This window comes from Aphelocoma coerulescens, chromosome 1, assembly GCF_041296385.1.
Source record: "Aphelocoma coerulescens isolate FSJ_1873_10779 chromosome 1, UR_Acoe_1.0, whole genome shotgun sequence".
Classification (NCBI taxonomy): domain Eukaryota; kingdom Metazoa; phylum Chordata; class Aves; order Passeriformes; family Corvidae; genus Aphelocoma; species Aphelocoma coerulescens.
This window is the reverse complement of record NC_091013.1, coordinates 67,881,527-67,897,101: the sequence shown is the minus strand read 5'-3', so window position 1 is coordinate 67,897,101 and position 15,575 is coordinate 67,881,527. Positions and strand designations below refer to the sequence as shown.

General features: G+C 38.7%; 1 protein-coding gene across 2 annotated transcripts in view; it reads left to right on the top strand.

Moving 5' to 3' along the window:
• FREM2 (FRAS1 related extracellular matrix 2) overlaps positions 1-15,575 on the top strand; it is a 122,904-nt gene that overhangs the window by 95,406 nt on the left and 11,923 nt on the right. The window contains exons 15-20 of one of the 2 annotated variants that reach the window (XM_069011859.1): positions 425-556; positions 1,173-1,504; positions 11,014-11,206; positions 13,447-13,551; positions 14,727-14,854; positions 14,944-15,078. In XM_069011859.1, the coding sequence (XP_068867960.1) occupies positions 425-556; positions 1,173-1,504; positions 11,014-11,206; positions 13,447-13,551; positions 14,727-14,854; positions 14,944-15,078 (1,025 nt within the window). Of the gene's footprint in view, positions 1-424; positions 557-1,172; positions 1,505-11,013; positions 11,207-13,446; positions 13,552-14,726; positions 14,855-14,943; positions 15,079-15,575 lie in introns of those variants that run through there. The other variant, XM_069011867.1, reaches the window with a different exon arrangement.

Genomic DNA, 15,575 nt, shown 5'->3' with positions numbered 1-15,575 from the left:
CAATCCAGTGCCAAAACCAACTGAACACTGGCCAGGTATCTTCTGTAAAACTTAGAGTGGTGGAAGGAGTTAAAACATATGCCTCTGAAGACCTCTGTAAGAACGTATGGAACTTGGCACTGACTTTGCAAGTAAGGTTGACACATACATCTGGAAAGGCACAGATGCAATATCATCACCGTGTTCTAAAAATGTGATCCTGTTGATCAAGGAATGATTTTTGTTTGAATCCTCTTTTGCATAAACTCCTGTCGAAACCTCTGGAAAATGCTTCTCAAAGTGTTTACTATTCACTCAAGAAAATTCTTGTTGTTTTGGATACCTGTACAGTGGCAGAAAAGTACAGCTAAAGTAGTGCAAGGAAAAAAGTATAGATTGTTTCCTATGGACTTAAAGTAAGGTTGCTTTCTCTTTTTTCCATTAGGTCTTTGTCAGCCTCGTATATCAGGAGTAGTTGGAGCAGAACCATTCTCTGCCAAACTGCGCTACACTGGCCCAGAAGATCCTGACTATGCCAACCTCATCAAACTGACAGTCACAATGCCACATATTGATGGTATGAGAAAATCAGCTGTGGAGTTAAGAAAACTTATACAGTATGCTGTTATTTGAGCTACTTTATTGGTCATACTATTTTAAATAGACAAAATAATAATATAATCTTTTAACGGTGGGACCAAAGAAAAATGTTATGAATGAACAAGTGCAGTTTGCAACAAGGTACATAAGTTGCTGTACTGATACGGAGTCTCTGATGTGAAGAAAAGCGCTTTCAGATTAATTGCATAAATTACATAAGTTGGGCTAGACCTAAGCTTTGTAAAACTCCTTTGAAGTGCTTAGAAATACACCATTTAATTACTAGGTGCTGGTGAAAAAATCACACAATTTTTTTATTTACTAATATTTTGTAATGTTAATATGCTGTATATTAATATATTAATATGTTTGGAAATATTTTATTTGTCTTTTCATAGTATACAGACAATTATTGTGGGTAAAATTCTCATACATACTTATCAACTTTCTTTGAATTCTAAAGTACAGTAACTGTTGTAAGTACAAAATACAAAAGCACTGTATAACAGGCTTAATGTCTGACTAATTTTGGCTAAATTAAGCAGTTCTGACAACCAACATTTAGTGATAGTGCTATAAATTAATGTTTTTAGGCATGCTGCCTGTTATATCTACAAGAGAGCTCTCCAACTTTGAGCTGACACTTAGCCCTGACGGAACTAGAGTTGGAAACCATAAATGCTCCAACCTGTTGGATTACACAGAAGTGAAGACCCACCATGGCTTTTTAACTGATGCTACCAAGAATCCAGATGTGATTGGAGAGACCATTCCCTACCAGTACAGCCCAACAATTAGAGGCTTCAATACCTTGCGCTTCTACCGCAACCTGAATCTGGAAGCCTGTTTGTGGGAGTTTATTAGCTACTATGACATGTCCGAGCTCCTCACAGATTGTGGAGGCACCATTGGGACAGATGGACAGGTAGGGAGCTGGTTCTTGGTTTTGTAGTGTGTTCTTATAGTATTTCCCTTATAATTCATCTGTGGTAGTAGAAATAAGAGAATAATTTGGTTTGAATTAAATTTGCTATGATCTTGTCCCACTACAGGGGTATTTTGGGACAAACCAATCCCACTTTTACTGTATAGTGAACCAGCTTAGTCTTTTCTTAAAATGAAAGCCTTCTGAAGAATTGCTTTTAGCACATAGGTAGCCCTGGGTTCTTTAATATTAGTTGTGGTATGTCTTAAAAAACAGTTTTAAAACACTGTGGAAAGACTTCTTACTAATAGCAGTGGACTGCAGTCCTACCAGCAGCTTGGCTTTGCTGATCTCTTGTTCACTGGGTAACATGACCCATCAGTGCAGACAGCACAGTGGTCTTGCATTACCCAGCAGAAAATAACTTGTTCAGAAAGCAAAAGAAGCTGCCAGTATGGAATGGCTGAAGAACAGAGCTGTGAAACTGGTTGGGGAGTTAAAAGCAAGAGATTGGAGAGACCTTCAGGTGTAGTTTAGAAAATGATTTCTAGAAATCCAGAGTAATGTGGAAGGAAAAGGGTACAGCATTTCTTCTGGAGCAGTGACAGTGAAATTAATCCCTGTCTCTTCCCTGTATAATTACTGTATAAGCCTGTCTGATCCCACTCAGGCTCTGGAGTACAGTGGCTGTAACTATGAAGATTATGTACTTAAAAATATATTTGGGGAATAATGCTTCAGGCTGGAAGAAGGACTCAGAGAAGTCTATCCACAGCTAACTCACTTTCCTACATTAGGAATACAGAAGCATTCCTTGTTGAACCACTGTGAAAAGAATGAACCTGCTTTGTGAAATGGCCTTAATTTCTCTGCTCTTTTGACATTTTGCCAGGGATCCATCTTCTGTGAGACCTCAGTAGACTTATTTGCACAAATTCTTATTTTGTTAGTCCCAAATGGCATAAAGCTGATGTGGAAAGTGCATCGTTGCCCACAGAAACATAGGCATGTGCAATGAAAGACCTAATTTACTACTAAAAGTGTAGTCACCAATGGACACAGATATCTGATCAGATAAACTGATTTTTTTTGTTGTTTTGATTTTGTTACAATTACATGCCTAAAGTCCACCTTACTCTGTGGGTGTTCACAGGTAACACACAGTTAGTTTGCTTGACAGGAAATTGTACCAGGAGCTCTTCAGCACTTGGCTAACTTCCCAACATTCTGCCCCTCTTAACTAGAGATCATATGCTCTAAATCAGAAGATGACAACAAAATGAAGCTACTGCCCTTCTCAGATACAGAGGCCTTGATGGATATGTCATTTCAGTGCTTTGTCATCAGTTCTGGTTCCTTGTCTGTTCCAGAGACCAGTTCAAGCTCTCTACCTTGATGTTGGAAGCTCACTGTCCAGGATCTGCTTGGACTTGGCCTCTTCTGAAAGCAGATCCTCCTACAGGTGCATTCCACTAGATCTATGAACCTGTCAGAGGGAAAGGGCCGGCATCCAAGTGTGGGATGTAAACCTTACACATTCCCACAAGATAAAACTGACAGCAGTCTTCACTGTTCTTAGAATAATTTAATTTCTTCATTTCTTTGACTCATCATTCCTTTGACTATCTCCTTATGCCCAGGCGATATGCTTATTGCATATATTCTTATTTCCCTTACAACACAGCCATAAGCACATAAGCACACAGAACTTGAAGCATCTGTAACTATGCAAGCCACTTCTCCCTCGGTGAAAAGGAAGGAAGACCTGGTATGCATCTTTTCCATTTTAAATACTTCTGTCTCCTTTAGAGAAAAGGCTGAATAGCTGCACTAGACAAATGTGTATCTAAACAAAAACTATTTATGTCTGTGTGAATATAAACAGAGGAGGAAATAAGTACCATTCTAATATTTTAGTAAATTGGAGGAACCTGTGTATTCAGTTTTGGAGGACATGCATAAGTGGCAATGTGGCCAGAGAAGAGAGCTGTGCTTTCCTTAGGCTTCAGAAGTATTATGTACTTTTTGTTAGCTCTCTCGTTTACAAGGAGAGAGGGATGAACATGAGCTGTGAGAGCCATGAAACTGCAGCTGGAGTCATCCTTTAGTGCCTTCTGGGTTATGGATAAAAGGTTACAGTGTTGAAATATCAAGCTGAATTACTTCTAGCGGTGAAGCATTGCCCCACAGCCGGTATGCGCTTCACTGCCCTCCCTGTTTTCCCCACCTCCATTTAATTCTTCTCCAGGTTTGGTCTTTATCTTCACATGACCCCCTCCAGCTGAGAGGGGAGGCAGTCAGTGCCCTATCTCTGTGGTTGTCACCATTGTTGTTTTTTTCTCCTTCAGTGAACAATTAATAATCCTCTTCTGTGAGAGGAAAGCTGGCAGCTATGGTTTTCACCATTTTTTTTAGCAGACAAAGGAAGCTTAAATTCTATTATACAGACGGAACAGATAAATAACAAAAACACTCTTACTACATCCTGCTACCACTGCAAATTTAATATCTTGAATTTACCAGATACTTTGGCTAGATTTTTAGGTTCATACTTTTGTTTCTTGATTCTAGTTCTCCAGTACCTCTATGGTCAAACAAAGACAGCCATGTTGATTCAGACAGAGAGATTTCACAAAAAGAACTGGCAATGTCTTAAATGATGTGGACCTTCACTTTATGGGAGCTCCTGCTATGGTAGGGGAAGAAGATGAACTTTAGTAAGCAAGAAGTGAGGTGGGAGACCTCCAGCTGGTGTAGTTCTTCTGGCACAGCTCCTAGTGTTTGCTGAAGGCTGCAGCTGTCTTAGCCAGTTCCCATGAACTCATGAACTGTCATAATACATACAGAGAAGGTCTTCGTTTTTGTTTTTTTTTTTTTCCCCTTTGAGGCCTTTTGATTGTGACCCACTCTCTTTCTCAATTATTCTGTGCATGAGCAAACCCTGTGTGAGCTAGATGCAGCCCTCCTTTCAGTGTACAGCTTGACGGTTTGTTCCTGGGGTCTGCCCATAGCTGAGAAACCAGGCATTTGTGTATCTAAACATGGACTTAGATGTGCAGTTTAAAGAACTTCTATTTAAAAATAAAAAGAAAGACCTGTTCCTCTCTAAATTTAGCTAAGTAATTTGGATTAGAGATATGTCCTTGTTAAAGTTAAGGTCAGCTTTGGTGATTAGCAGTTTTCTTCAGGTCAACCTGCAGTCAAAGTCTGAAATTCAGTGTCTGCATTTGGATATGTATAGGCCTTAAAAAGGGGGAACTCACCTACCTGAGGGCAATCTTCCTGTATTTTCAAGTAGCTAATAAAGGCTGGACTTTACTTCATGGGGACATTGTGAGAGTCAAGTACTACAGACATCTCACATTCTCGAAACACAGGTTCTAAAACAGTGACAGATATTCATGAAAGGAAGTGCAAAAAATGAGACAGTGAAAACCAAGCCAGTGACCGTACTTCAATAAAGTGTATATTGAAGTGTTGGCCTACACTTATTTGATAGAGTGTGAAGTATCATTTCATCTCATTTCCTACTGTTATAACAGTTTGCTATAGCCAGGCCGTTTGGCATATGAAGGCTTCTGTGTGGTTCTGGCCAAGTATTTATATATGGATGTTGTTTTCCATAGTTACAGTCCATTTCCAGACTTGGAATAGGGAAGCAAGGAAATTACCATTCACACTAATTTTATTAACAACAGCTTGTTAATCAAGTCTTTTACAGGAACAAGAAGTTGAAGAACATATATTAAGTACTTGAATGTGTAGATTTGTACCTTGAAACTATGGTAATTTAGTATAGCTGAGCAGTTCACTTTTTTCTCTTCAAAAACTAGTTATTTTTGGCCCAAACTGAAAATGTCTTTCTTCCAAAATGTTCAGTTCACATTTATGCTACACATGTTATGGCACTGAGCATTTCAAAATCCCATCTGCAGATTTTGAAATCACTAATGTACTGCTGCACCTTATACAAGGCAGCTTGCAGAAGGTTTTTATTACACAGAAACAGTATATTTCCAGCTTTACTGGATCTAGTTTTACCAAAATCATACTTTAAGATGAAAACTCACCTATTCTGAAAATCTCACTGGATATTGTAAAAATGCAAACAGACAGAAATGTCTGTTTTCAGATTTTTGTATTCACTTTAGCCACCCAGTCAAGTTTAAGAAAACTCTACAACTCATGTTCCCTTGATACAGAACCTCACTAAAAGACAAACATTTTTTCTCTAGCTGCAAACATGTGCTTTTAGTAAGCTGTGAAGAAAAAACATACTATAAAGTGAATGCACCAGCTGCGTAATAAGGTCAGAGGTTAAATTTTTTCAAGAGACTGGCGTTTCAAGGCTGTATTGCATTCGCTTCTCCATTCAGACTTCTTTAAACAAACCTGCTTTGCATTTCACCTGTGACCTACCTGTCTGGGTGTCTTCTTGGGGCCAAATCTTAGTTTTGCCATACTGACATTGTGTAAACAGTTAATTGATAACATTGTTAAGCTCCTGTGACTCAAATTCACAGACACAGCAAGTAAATGAAATAGAAAATGAGACTTAGGGTAATTTGGAAAGTAGAAAGACAATTTTCACATAAAGTCTGTTTCATTGAGATACACAAAATAAAACATGAACATGTGTTATTTCTAATGTCTGATTCTGATTTTATCAGTACTATCACTGTACACACACACTCTGACTAGTTCTGCCCTCTGGAAATGTAAGGCAGCTAAATAAAGCACACTATAAATGTAGAACAGAGTCCATGCCACAAACTCTTTACTGAAAATATTTTTTATTGTAGATATTCTAAATTGTTACGTGACAGATGCTCAAAATAATTGTGTTTTTTACTTAATGAAGTTTGACAGATTGCATCTGAAAGGGGAAGAAAAGAAAAACACTTACAGAAAGTCCCTTTAATACTTTCTAAGTCTTAAATGGGAATTGTCAGTATTCTAAAACAGACCTTATGCTCAGTGATAATTTATCTTACCAAAAATAAAAAAAGTATGAAGCTCTACTTCTTAGACCAATGTCCAGTATAAATCATGTTCTTCTCTCACACACGTGAATTTTGAGGTACACTGTTTGATGATTTTTTTTCTAAATTTTTCCAGATATTATCTGTAAGAGTCTGTTCACTGCTTGGAACAATTTCTGTCTTCTCAGGTTCTCCAGACCTGGCATTGTTATGGAGTATTAGACACAATTTCCCCAGTTCATATGGGGTGTAGCTGTAGTCTGTATTTCTCTCCTGGTATCAGAAGACTAAAATTCACACCCACTTATTATTGTTTAAAATCAGTGTTACCAAATGTAATTTTTTCAGTGCAATTGGTAAAATCTCCTGTGCATAGGATGCATAGATAAATAATGCACCTGTCCTGTCCCTCCACAGCAGCTACGCTGATCCTACACTTACACAGCTCTAAGTTACCCTTTTGCTTTCATCAGTGTCACATTGAGATATAAAATGAACAGCTGGCTACTCTCAAAAGGCTTTGCATGCAGTGCTGGAAAAGAAAGACAACTCAATGGAAAGAATGTTTTCTCGTGTTTTTCTAAACAGCATTATTAGGAGGGCTGGAGAAGTCTGACTCCTCCATCTGTGTAACACATTCCATATATTCATTTGGGGGGCGGGGAGGTGTCTGCTCACTTTGCTTTCCTCTGCAGTTGACTTCCTCTTTATTTTATTCTCACTATATCAAAAAGATCCTTTCATATAGCATGTCTTCAGATTTTTCTCTTCTGCCTACAGAAGAGTAGATTCCCCCTTGTAGGAATGACAGGCTCTTAAAAGTTTTCATTTACTGTTAGAGAGAATTATTTATTCAGTAATTCTCTGACTATCAGTGTTGTAGGTTTACCCCCACACCTGCAAATCCATGAGTGCCTGGAGAAGGGTTTGTGTGCATAAATATTCAATGAGCTTTTAGAAAGAAGTCCTGCCTCCCTCTCCATGCCATGAATCACATGTCCGGGCAGCAATACTGATGGAAGCACATGAGTACACAAATAAATTCCCAGGCTGAGGCAAGCAGCCCTGCTGCCCAGACACCTCTTGCAGGTTTTACTAAAAGGGAAGAGCCTTTAAATTCTACAGTCCTAGAAACTGAGAGTTTCAGATTTCCACACAGAGCAGTGGTAATGTCAAAGGAGCAGTGTTTCTGGCAGATTTGCCCCAGAAGGGGGCTACTAGATTTCCTAGTAGCTAGTCCTAGTAAATTTGCTACTAGATTTCCGCCAGTACAAAGAAGCTGGGCTCTCTAACACTATGGTCTCATTGAATGGAGGCAAGAAAACCCTAAAATGTGGCTTACAAACCTCATTAATGGATTGTTTTATATACAGTACACCCGAAGAGACAATGATACATTGAAAGTCAAGAAAAGCCTTGGAAGGAGGAGTGGTTTTTTAGCTTGACATGTCATAAGGTACTGAGCTAGAAGGAGTTTTGTGCATCACCCTATCCAGACCACTGCCTTAAGTCTATATAATATCACTCCAACACTAGTAAACTTAATCTAAAACTTAACAGGATTTCATGGCCTCACTAATCTTGTCATATGCCACCACACTGAGGGCTGGAAACTCTTCTGATTTCTAGGCTGTGTTTGTCATGGCCATCTTAGGCCCGTTTGTTCCCGTGTCAGCATTATCTTTCATCATCAGTGGCCCTTCTCTGCACTTAGTCCTCTGATGTATATAGACAGCATTCTTCGTCCCTCTCAGCCTTTGTCCTACTGGGCTCAACAACACAGCTATTTTAGACTCTTCTCATCAGATAGTTTTGCCATTCCTCTGATTATGTTGATTTCTTTTTCTGCAGTCTACAATGCAAATAAGACTTTTTCAAGCATGGATGATCAAAGCTGTTCCAGATAAGCTCTCACTAGTGCTCTGTGTAATGGCATGCATGCTTCTAATTTCCACCCCATTCCTCTGTTTATCTTAGGATCATAGCACATGGAGAGGGGTAGGAAGGTCATAGTTATGATGTGATCAACTCACCTAACAAAATTTCTTTCCCCTCAATTGTGTCTAATGAATGTCTTTCATTTCTACCAGAAATCCCTGTGACTGGTTTCTATTACTTTATACTTCAAGTTATAAGATTTCATCTCACTACTATTATTCTAATTCTCAAGGTCATTAAATTCTCACTTTGATATTCTAGTCTCTATCATTAAGCATTATGTATGCTTCTATTTAAGAAAATAATGGATATATATTAAATCCTCTTCCACATACTTCTGTCTCTTCCTTGTAAGCAAACTAAATTTCAGATCTCTGACTTCAGTGTCTCATTCTTACTGTACAGCATGCCGATGTAGAACAAAAAGGCAGAGAGAAAAGCCAACACAGTTTGTCTTACAATAGTAATGCATTTTTTATAAATCGAATGTATTCATTCAGTTCTTGATACTGCTCCAGGAAATGACAAATTTTGGAGGTTACCCCTGAATCAAAAGCAAATCATAAGACACTCGAGAGCTGCATCATTGCTATATATTTTTTTATAGAAGTGAGAATATCATGTTGTTATTTGGAACAATTTAGTAAATCTGTGTCCAAAATAACTGCTCAGATACTCATGCAGGTATCCCAAAGATAAATTTGCAAATTAAATGGTACTAAATAATAATATTTTTGTCTAACTTCAATTGGTCATCCAATATATAGAGAGAACCAAACGCTTTTTTTTTTTCTGTTCCAAATAGAAGCTCTTGATTGTGTTTATGTAAAACCAACAAAGAAGTATTAATATAATCTACAACTGCAGCATCTCATCTACCAATCTGTGATAGTGTTTTGCTTTTCAGTGGTGCCAAACTGTTTTCAGTGGTTCCCAGTGACAGGGTGAGGAGCAATGGCCGTAAACTAAAACACAGAAAGTTCCACCACAACACGAGAAAGAACACAGAGGGTGGCAGAGCACTGGAACAGGCTACCCAGTGAGATCATGGAGTCTCCCTTTCTGGCAACATTCAAAACCCACCTGGACATGTTCCTGTATAACCTGCTCTAGGGGACCCTGCCTTGGCAGGGGGGTTGGACTGGGTGATCACTGGGTGGTTCCTTCCAGCCGTAACAATTCTTTGATTCTGTGATACTGTGTGTTTCCAAATGACTACTGTCTAAATGCTAGCACATATTATGGAATGAGTCAAACTATACAAGTTGAAAGGGGTTTGGTAGCATAGTGTGTAGATCAAGGAGTGTCACACGTGAAAGTGAGTTGTGGCAACTATGAACATTTGCCTTAATGAAGTCCTTAATTAGGCCAGAGTTTCTAGTCAGTGCAAGCAGTAAATTTGTAGTTACATTATATTAGTAAAAGTTTTTTCAGTCATTTCAAATTGTAAAGCAGCTGTAAGGTGATGGGCATTCAGCCCCTTGACATGCTGCTGGTTGAACCCAGAAACAGTTTGACTTTGACACAGCTTGTAAACTTCTTTGAATGCTGGGGATTTTTGATAGTGTAAAACACTCTTTTGAAGCATGTGAGGTAATAAGGGAAATGTTCAGATGTGCAAATTTATATATGGAATTTCTATTGGAACTAAATGAAAATTAAACCACTTTTATGACTTTGAAAAGTTTCCCACTAGGAGATGATCTCAATGTCTTCTTCATGTGTATTTCTAAGAAAATCCAGAATGGTCTAAAAGGATCTGGGATTGCACATTTTGAGTCAGAGATATGTGAGTGACAAAGTATTTGTAACCAAACATAAATGCGAAGTCTCTTCAGAGAAGTTTAGATCCGTGTATCCATGTAAGACCTATCTTAAGAGGTGACAGCTTACAGAAACTATTATTCTTGCCCTTTTTTCATAAAAATATACATGAAAAATATTTAATTCTTTGATAATTCCAGCACAATTGTTTGGTACAATATATACAGAAAGGCTCTATTTTTAAATCCATATCAACTTGCTTATTATTTTTAGTTCTTCCAGACAGTGAGGAACTGTATGATTTGTGTGTTTGCATGAAGTGTGTTAGCCATGCACATAGGAACAAAGAGTTCCAGAGATGACTAAGTAGAGTCCAAGGACTCAGTCTTGCAATGACATCTGAGCAATTTCAGCATCTTGCAGAAGTGTTTCTTAGTTGATAGTAACAAGAATGTAAGCAAAAGAGTTGGTTAAGGCAAAACCATAGAGCAAATGAAAAAGGATATTTGAAAAATTTCTAGTGCCTTCATTAGTAGCTATGTTGTATATTGACTAAAAAAAACTGAGCAAAAATTATGAATCAAAATTGAGGGAATTATGTTTTATCAGTTTGAAGTACAAAGATGAAGCTTGAAGGGATGTAAGCTCAGCTGAAAACCACTGAAACGTGGTTTTCACTTCATCTATAATTTGCAAAAAGAGAGAATTAGATTCAGTCACAGTATTTTATTTCAAGTTGTCTTCCCTTTCTCTTGCATTCAGCTTACCTGTGCGATGCTGCCATTCACGATCGCTAACCCTAATACACAGTTCTGGTTTTTGTAGGTTCTCAACCTAGTGCAGTCCTATGTCACCCTGAGAGTCCCTTTGTACGTCTCTTACGTTTTCCACTCTCCTGTGGGCGTCGGAGGCTGGCAGCATTTCGACCTTCAGTCAGAGCTCCGGCTGACTTTCGTGTATGACACTGCCATCCTGTGGAAGGATGGGATCGGCAGCCCACCTGAAGCAGAGCTCCAAGGTCGGTGTTGGGCTTCTTGGCATAGAACTCGTGCTCTGTTACTAAGATTATAATTTGCACACCGTAAGATGGTTTTTCAATCATTCCAATACTAACAAAAACCTAAAATTATCGTTTATTATCAGGTGCAGTCTGTCATTTCCTAGCACTCGCAGGTCTCTGCTGGAGTTTTTATGAAAATCATGTAATGTTGACATCAGCTCTTTTACTGCAAAGAAAGACAGTTGTATTGTTGCATCTGAAGTACACATGCAAAAATTAAAACATTTCTATCTACTCAGAACTTCAGGGTACATTGTGTAACCAAATTCTTTTGGCACACAAGATGTTTGCTCTTTAATGAAAATAATTGAAGTTTTCTGTGATACATTTTTTTCTTACTTTGAATGGCCGGTTTCAGAAACTAGTGATATTTTGAAAATGTTATGAAACATTCAAAAGAATTCAACAGAACTGTATAATGGAGGCCTGTCCTCTGTGTGAGAGTAGTAAACTGTGAGACATTTTGTAAATGTATTAGACAATGTCAGTAAATGTTCGTGAGTATAACTAGTCAACAAGTCCAACTCTATCACTGCAGAATTTATCTTTTAAAAAAGTTAATTTATTTTTTTTAAATAGTGACATACAGATTTATGTGCAGGATTAAAATATATAGTTACATCTCTGTGCTGCATTGTTCTTTTTATGCAAATTTACTTAATATTTCCCAGCGTTAAGCTTCAGGTGTCTCCTATCTCTCTCAGCCTAAAGTAGAATACAGGCACCAGCTGTAATTATGTACATAGACTTACACAATTTCATGACTCCTAGGAACCTAAAATCACTTTTTATTTCTACTAACTGTATATGAACTACAGAAATCATTGCTATGCCATTTCTGTCCTTATGTTAAGAGCAGGAAATGAGGAGCAGCAAGGGGAATCTACAGTGCATGAAGAATGAAGCACATGTCATGCCATCCCTAAAGAATAAGCCACATGCCACAAATCATGTGGTGTGCTAGTCACCAAATAACAACCAGATCTAATCCTCTGTCTCAACAGTTACGTGGTGCATCTATGCGTTTCCCATCTTTGATGCTTTAATTTTTTTGTTTCTGTTTAAGAAGCTGATGGCCACATCTTTGGAGGTGCTGAACATTGTCAGTTCCCTCTGAAAACAACCAGAGCAAAACAACCCCCAACATATCCCAGTCTCATTTGGGTAGTATTTTTTGAGAAGTTGTTTTTCTGGGCAGGGAGGGGTTAACTAATTTCCTGTTCTTTCCATAACTGTCAGTTCATATAGTAGTCCTACATAAATTCTAAGTAACATGTAAAGCAGTCAAGGTCTTCTAAAGCCCTAATTCATGCATGGAGATATAGATATTTCCATTGTACCAAGAAATATGATTGGTACAGATGATTTTGTACAGGTGTTATACATTCACACTGGTGTGTTAGGTTTCCAGCAAATTCATGGGGGAACATTCCTCTTTCCTTCTTTTTCCTGGCAAGCAGAATGGTGGTACATCACTGGCTGTTTGTAAGGGAGTGCTGAAGGAAATACCTGAGCTCTAAAGCTTTGCAGAACTCCTGAGAAAAAGGGTCTTGCCTTCAAGCTACAGCAGTAAACCACTTCTGACATGTAAACAAGATCTTGTAATCTGAAATTAGAATACCTAAGGCCTGTGTTTTCTGCCAAATTCATGCCAAAAATTGCCAACATGACATGCAAAGCCTGTCAGAAGGAGTTTCACAGATTGCAGCAGCTTAGAGTAGATTACTGTGGAAGTCACAACCAGCTGCTGCAACTAATGCTGGTGGTTGCTGCCTTGGCACAGTAGGCAGGGAGGCACTGATAAAGGGTATCTCTGAAGCAGCTTTCATTGGTAGAATTCAGCTTGAATACTTGCTGAAAACAAAAGTCTTCCTTCTGCAGACCCCGCTCTGGTAGCTGACCATGCTGTTGCCTGAACCCAAGCCCAGACTACTACATCAGCTGTGGGGGTCCGTGGTAACATGTGGAAGCATGACTTTGGAGGGAAGTTCCCTATATGCTTTGGAAGCTATGTCATGTCGTGAAAACTCAAGGCCTTGCTGTGTAAATTCTTGTTTGAGGAGAATCTGGAGTCAACCCAAAAAGTACCAGTGGGCCTCCCCAAACATGTGACATGGCAAGGTCTGGTGTTTCACAGGAGTGTGATTCCTCTGTCCCCTGCAAGTGGATCACTCTTGTTAATTGGTTTGTGGTGGCAGGTTCCCTGTTCCCAACCAGCATGCGCATCAGTGAAGAGGGGCGCTTGGTTGTCAACTTCAAGACCGAAGCCCGGTTTCATGGTCTGTTTGTTATGTCCCATCCTGGTAAGTGTAACCTACCCTTTAGCAGTACTACAGAAATTCACACCTTTCCAAGTTTGTTACTATTCATTTTTTGTCTATTTCTGGTTCTGATAGCTGATTTTTTTTTTTTTTTTTAATATATTATGCTCTTCAGATACAGATTTTTCCTCTGCTTGAGATTCCTTACTTGTCATTGATGACTGTACTCAGGTTGTCAAACTTGTTGAAATATGCATGAACCTGATGGAAGGCAAATAGTTGCACTTGATCAAGAGCCTGAGTTATGAAGGATGAAGATCTAGGCCATTGTGTGCATTAGGGATTTATAGATACATGGTTTTAACCCCATTGTTATAATTACTATTTACATGTATTGCCCTAAGGACTTGGATAACATTAAAATTTCTTTTCTAACTTGAAGCTTTTCTAGGATATTTAGACCTTTTTCAGAGAGCAAGAAAAAGTCTTGTATGGACACTGTATGACTCTGTTAATATAACACTCTCACTGACTTTCAATTAGTCATTGCTGAGGACCTTTTCCTGCAATTTAATCTGTTTAAACCCCACTGCCTTTATTCAGAATAATTACAGGTGTAAGACTCTGTCTACAGACATAAATCTGAACATGAATACCAGCCATGGAAAAGATTATCTAACTAAATTAAATCTGCTGAAGAACAGTGAGAAGAGAAAAAAAAAATAGGAAATCTCTTTTAGTTTAACTCAGGTGTTTTTAACCCATAAAACTCCTTCATGGTGCTTCTACTTTTTTTCAGCTGTCCTCTAGTGTGTTTGGTTTTGCCTATCAGGCAGAGACAAAAGTGTTAAATTACTAAGAGAAATTATGTTGTGTTTCCCTGGGTTGACATTCCAAGTTTAAAACAGGAGGGATTATAGATCTCTGCCATTCCACTCTCGCTGTTTTGACTGTCTGTTAAATTTATTCTTCATACAGTTCTCGTTGTGTAGCCCAAAAGCAGCTGCTTAATAGACACCTGAATGAGAATCAAGGAGGCCCAGCTGAGCTGACTCTAATTGATTTTAATTTCAGTTAATAAAACCCAGTGCCCTGTGAAGGTATTAACATCGGCTAAGGCATTGTGGTTTATGAATTATTGGGAATGTTTTTCAGGCTCTGAGAGTTTGCAATGAAACACTAAAGGTGAGAAATCTGTCTCTTTGGCATGTTTCTAGCTTCATCTCTAACTTCCATGGTTCTGTCAGCTGATCACCCGGGCCTCACGTTCAGCCTCAGCCTCATCCGAAGTGAGCCAACCTACAACCAGCCAGTCCAGCAGTGGAGCTTTGTTTCAGACTTTGCGGTAAAACCTCAGCTGTCACTAAGGCTTCTTCTGTCCCGGCTTGTTAGCTGGGATGTTGGTGGTACAGGTTCCTCTCTCTCTGTGTCCAGGTTCGAGACTATTCTGGAATGTACACGGTGAAGCTGATAGCCTGTACCACTGCCCCACATCAGGAGTACAGCCTGCCAGTGATCTGCAATCCTAGAGAGCCCATCACTTTTGATCTGGACATCCGATTCCAGCAGGTACCATTCCAATGACTTCCTTGTCATGTTTCCTTTCTAATTTGAGTCCCATTTGTTGGTCCTGTAATAATAGTACTAGAAACTGAATTTACTTGCTTATCAACAAAGCATTCCTAAATTGGTGGGACAACACATACTCCTCTCCTGCTAAATAACCAGTTTTACCCAACTGGGAAAGACTGAAGTAGGAGCACAAATGGTTTTTTGTCCTCAATTCATGTCCAGTCTTTGATAGCCAAGAGGAAGCTCATTGACATTGGTTTAGGGGAGAGTTACTGTGATGTGATGGTAACATCTGGGAATTCTTTTTTTGTCTTTTAGCTTTGGTAGTAAATAGTTTTATCAGGTAATTAGGAAAATATAAAACTATTACCAGAAGGGTTTAATCTGACACAAAATCAGAGTTAGGTCTCTGGTATTAAGAGGGAACATCCAGAGGAAAATTCATTCAGTCCTAAAGTAGAACTTCCTTCACTGACTGTAGAGGGAAGTGTAGA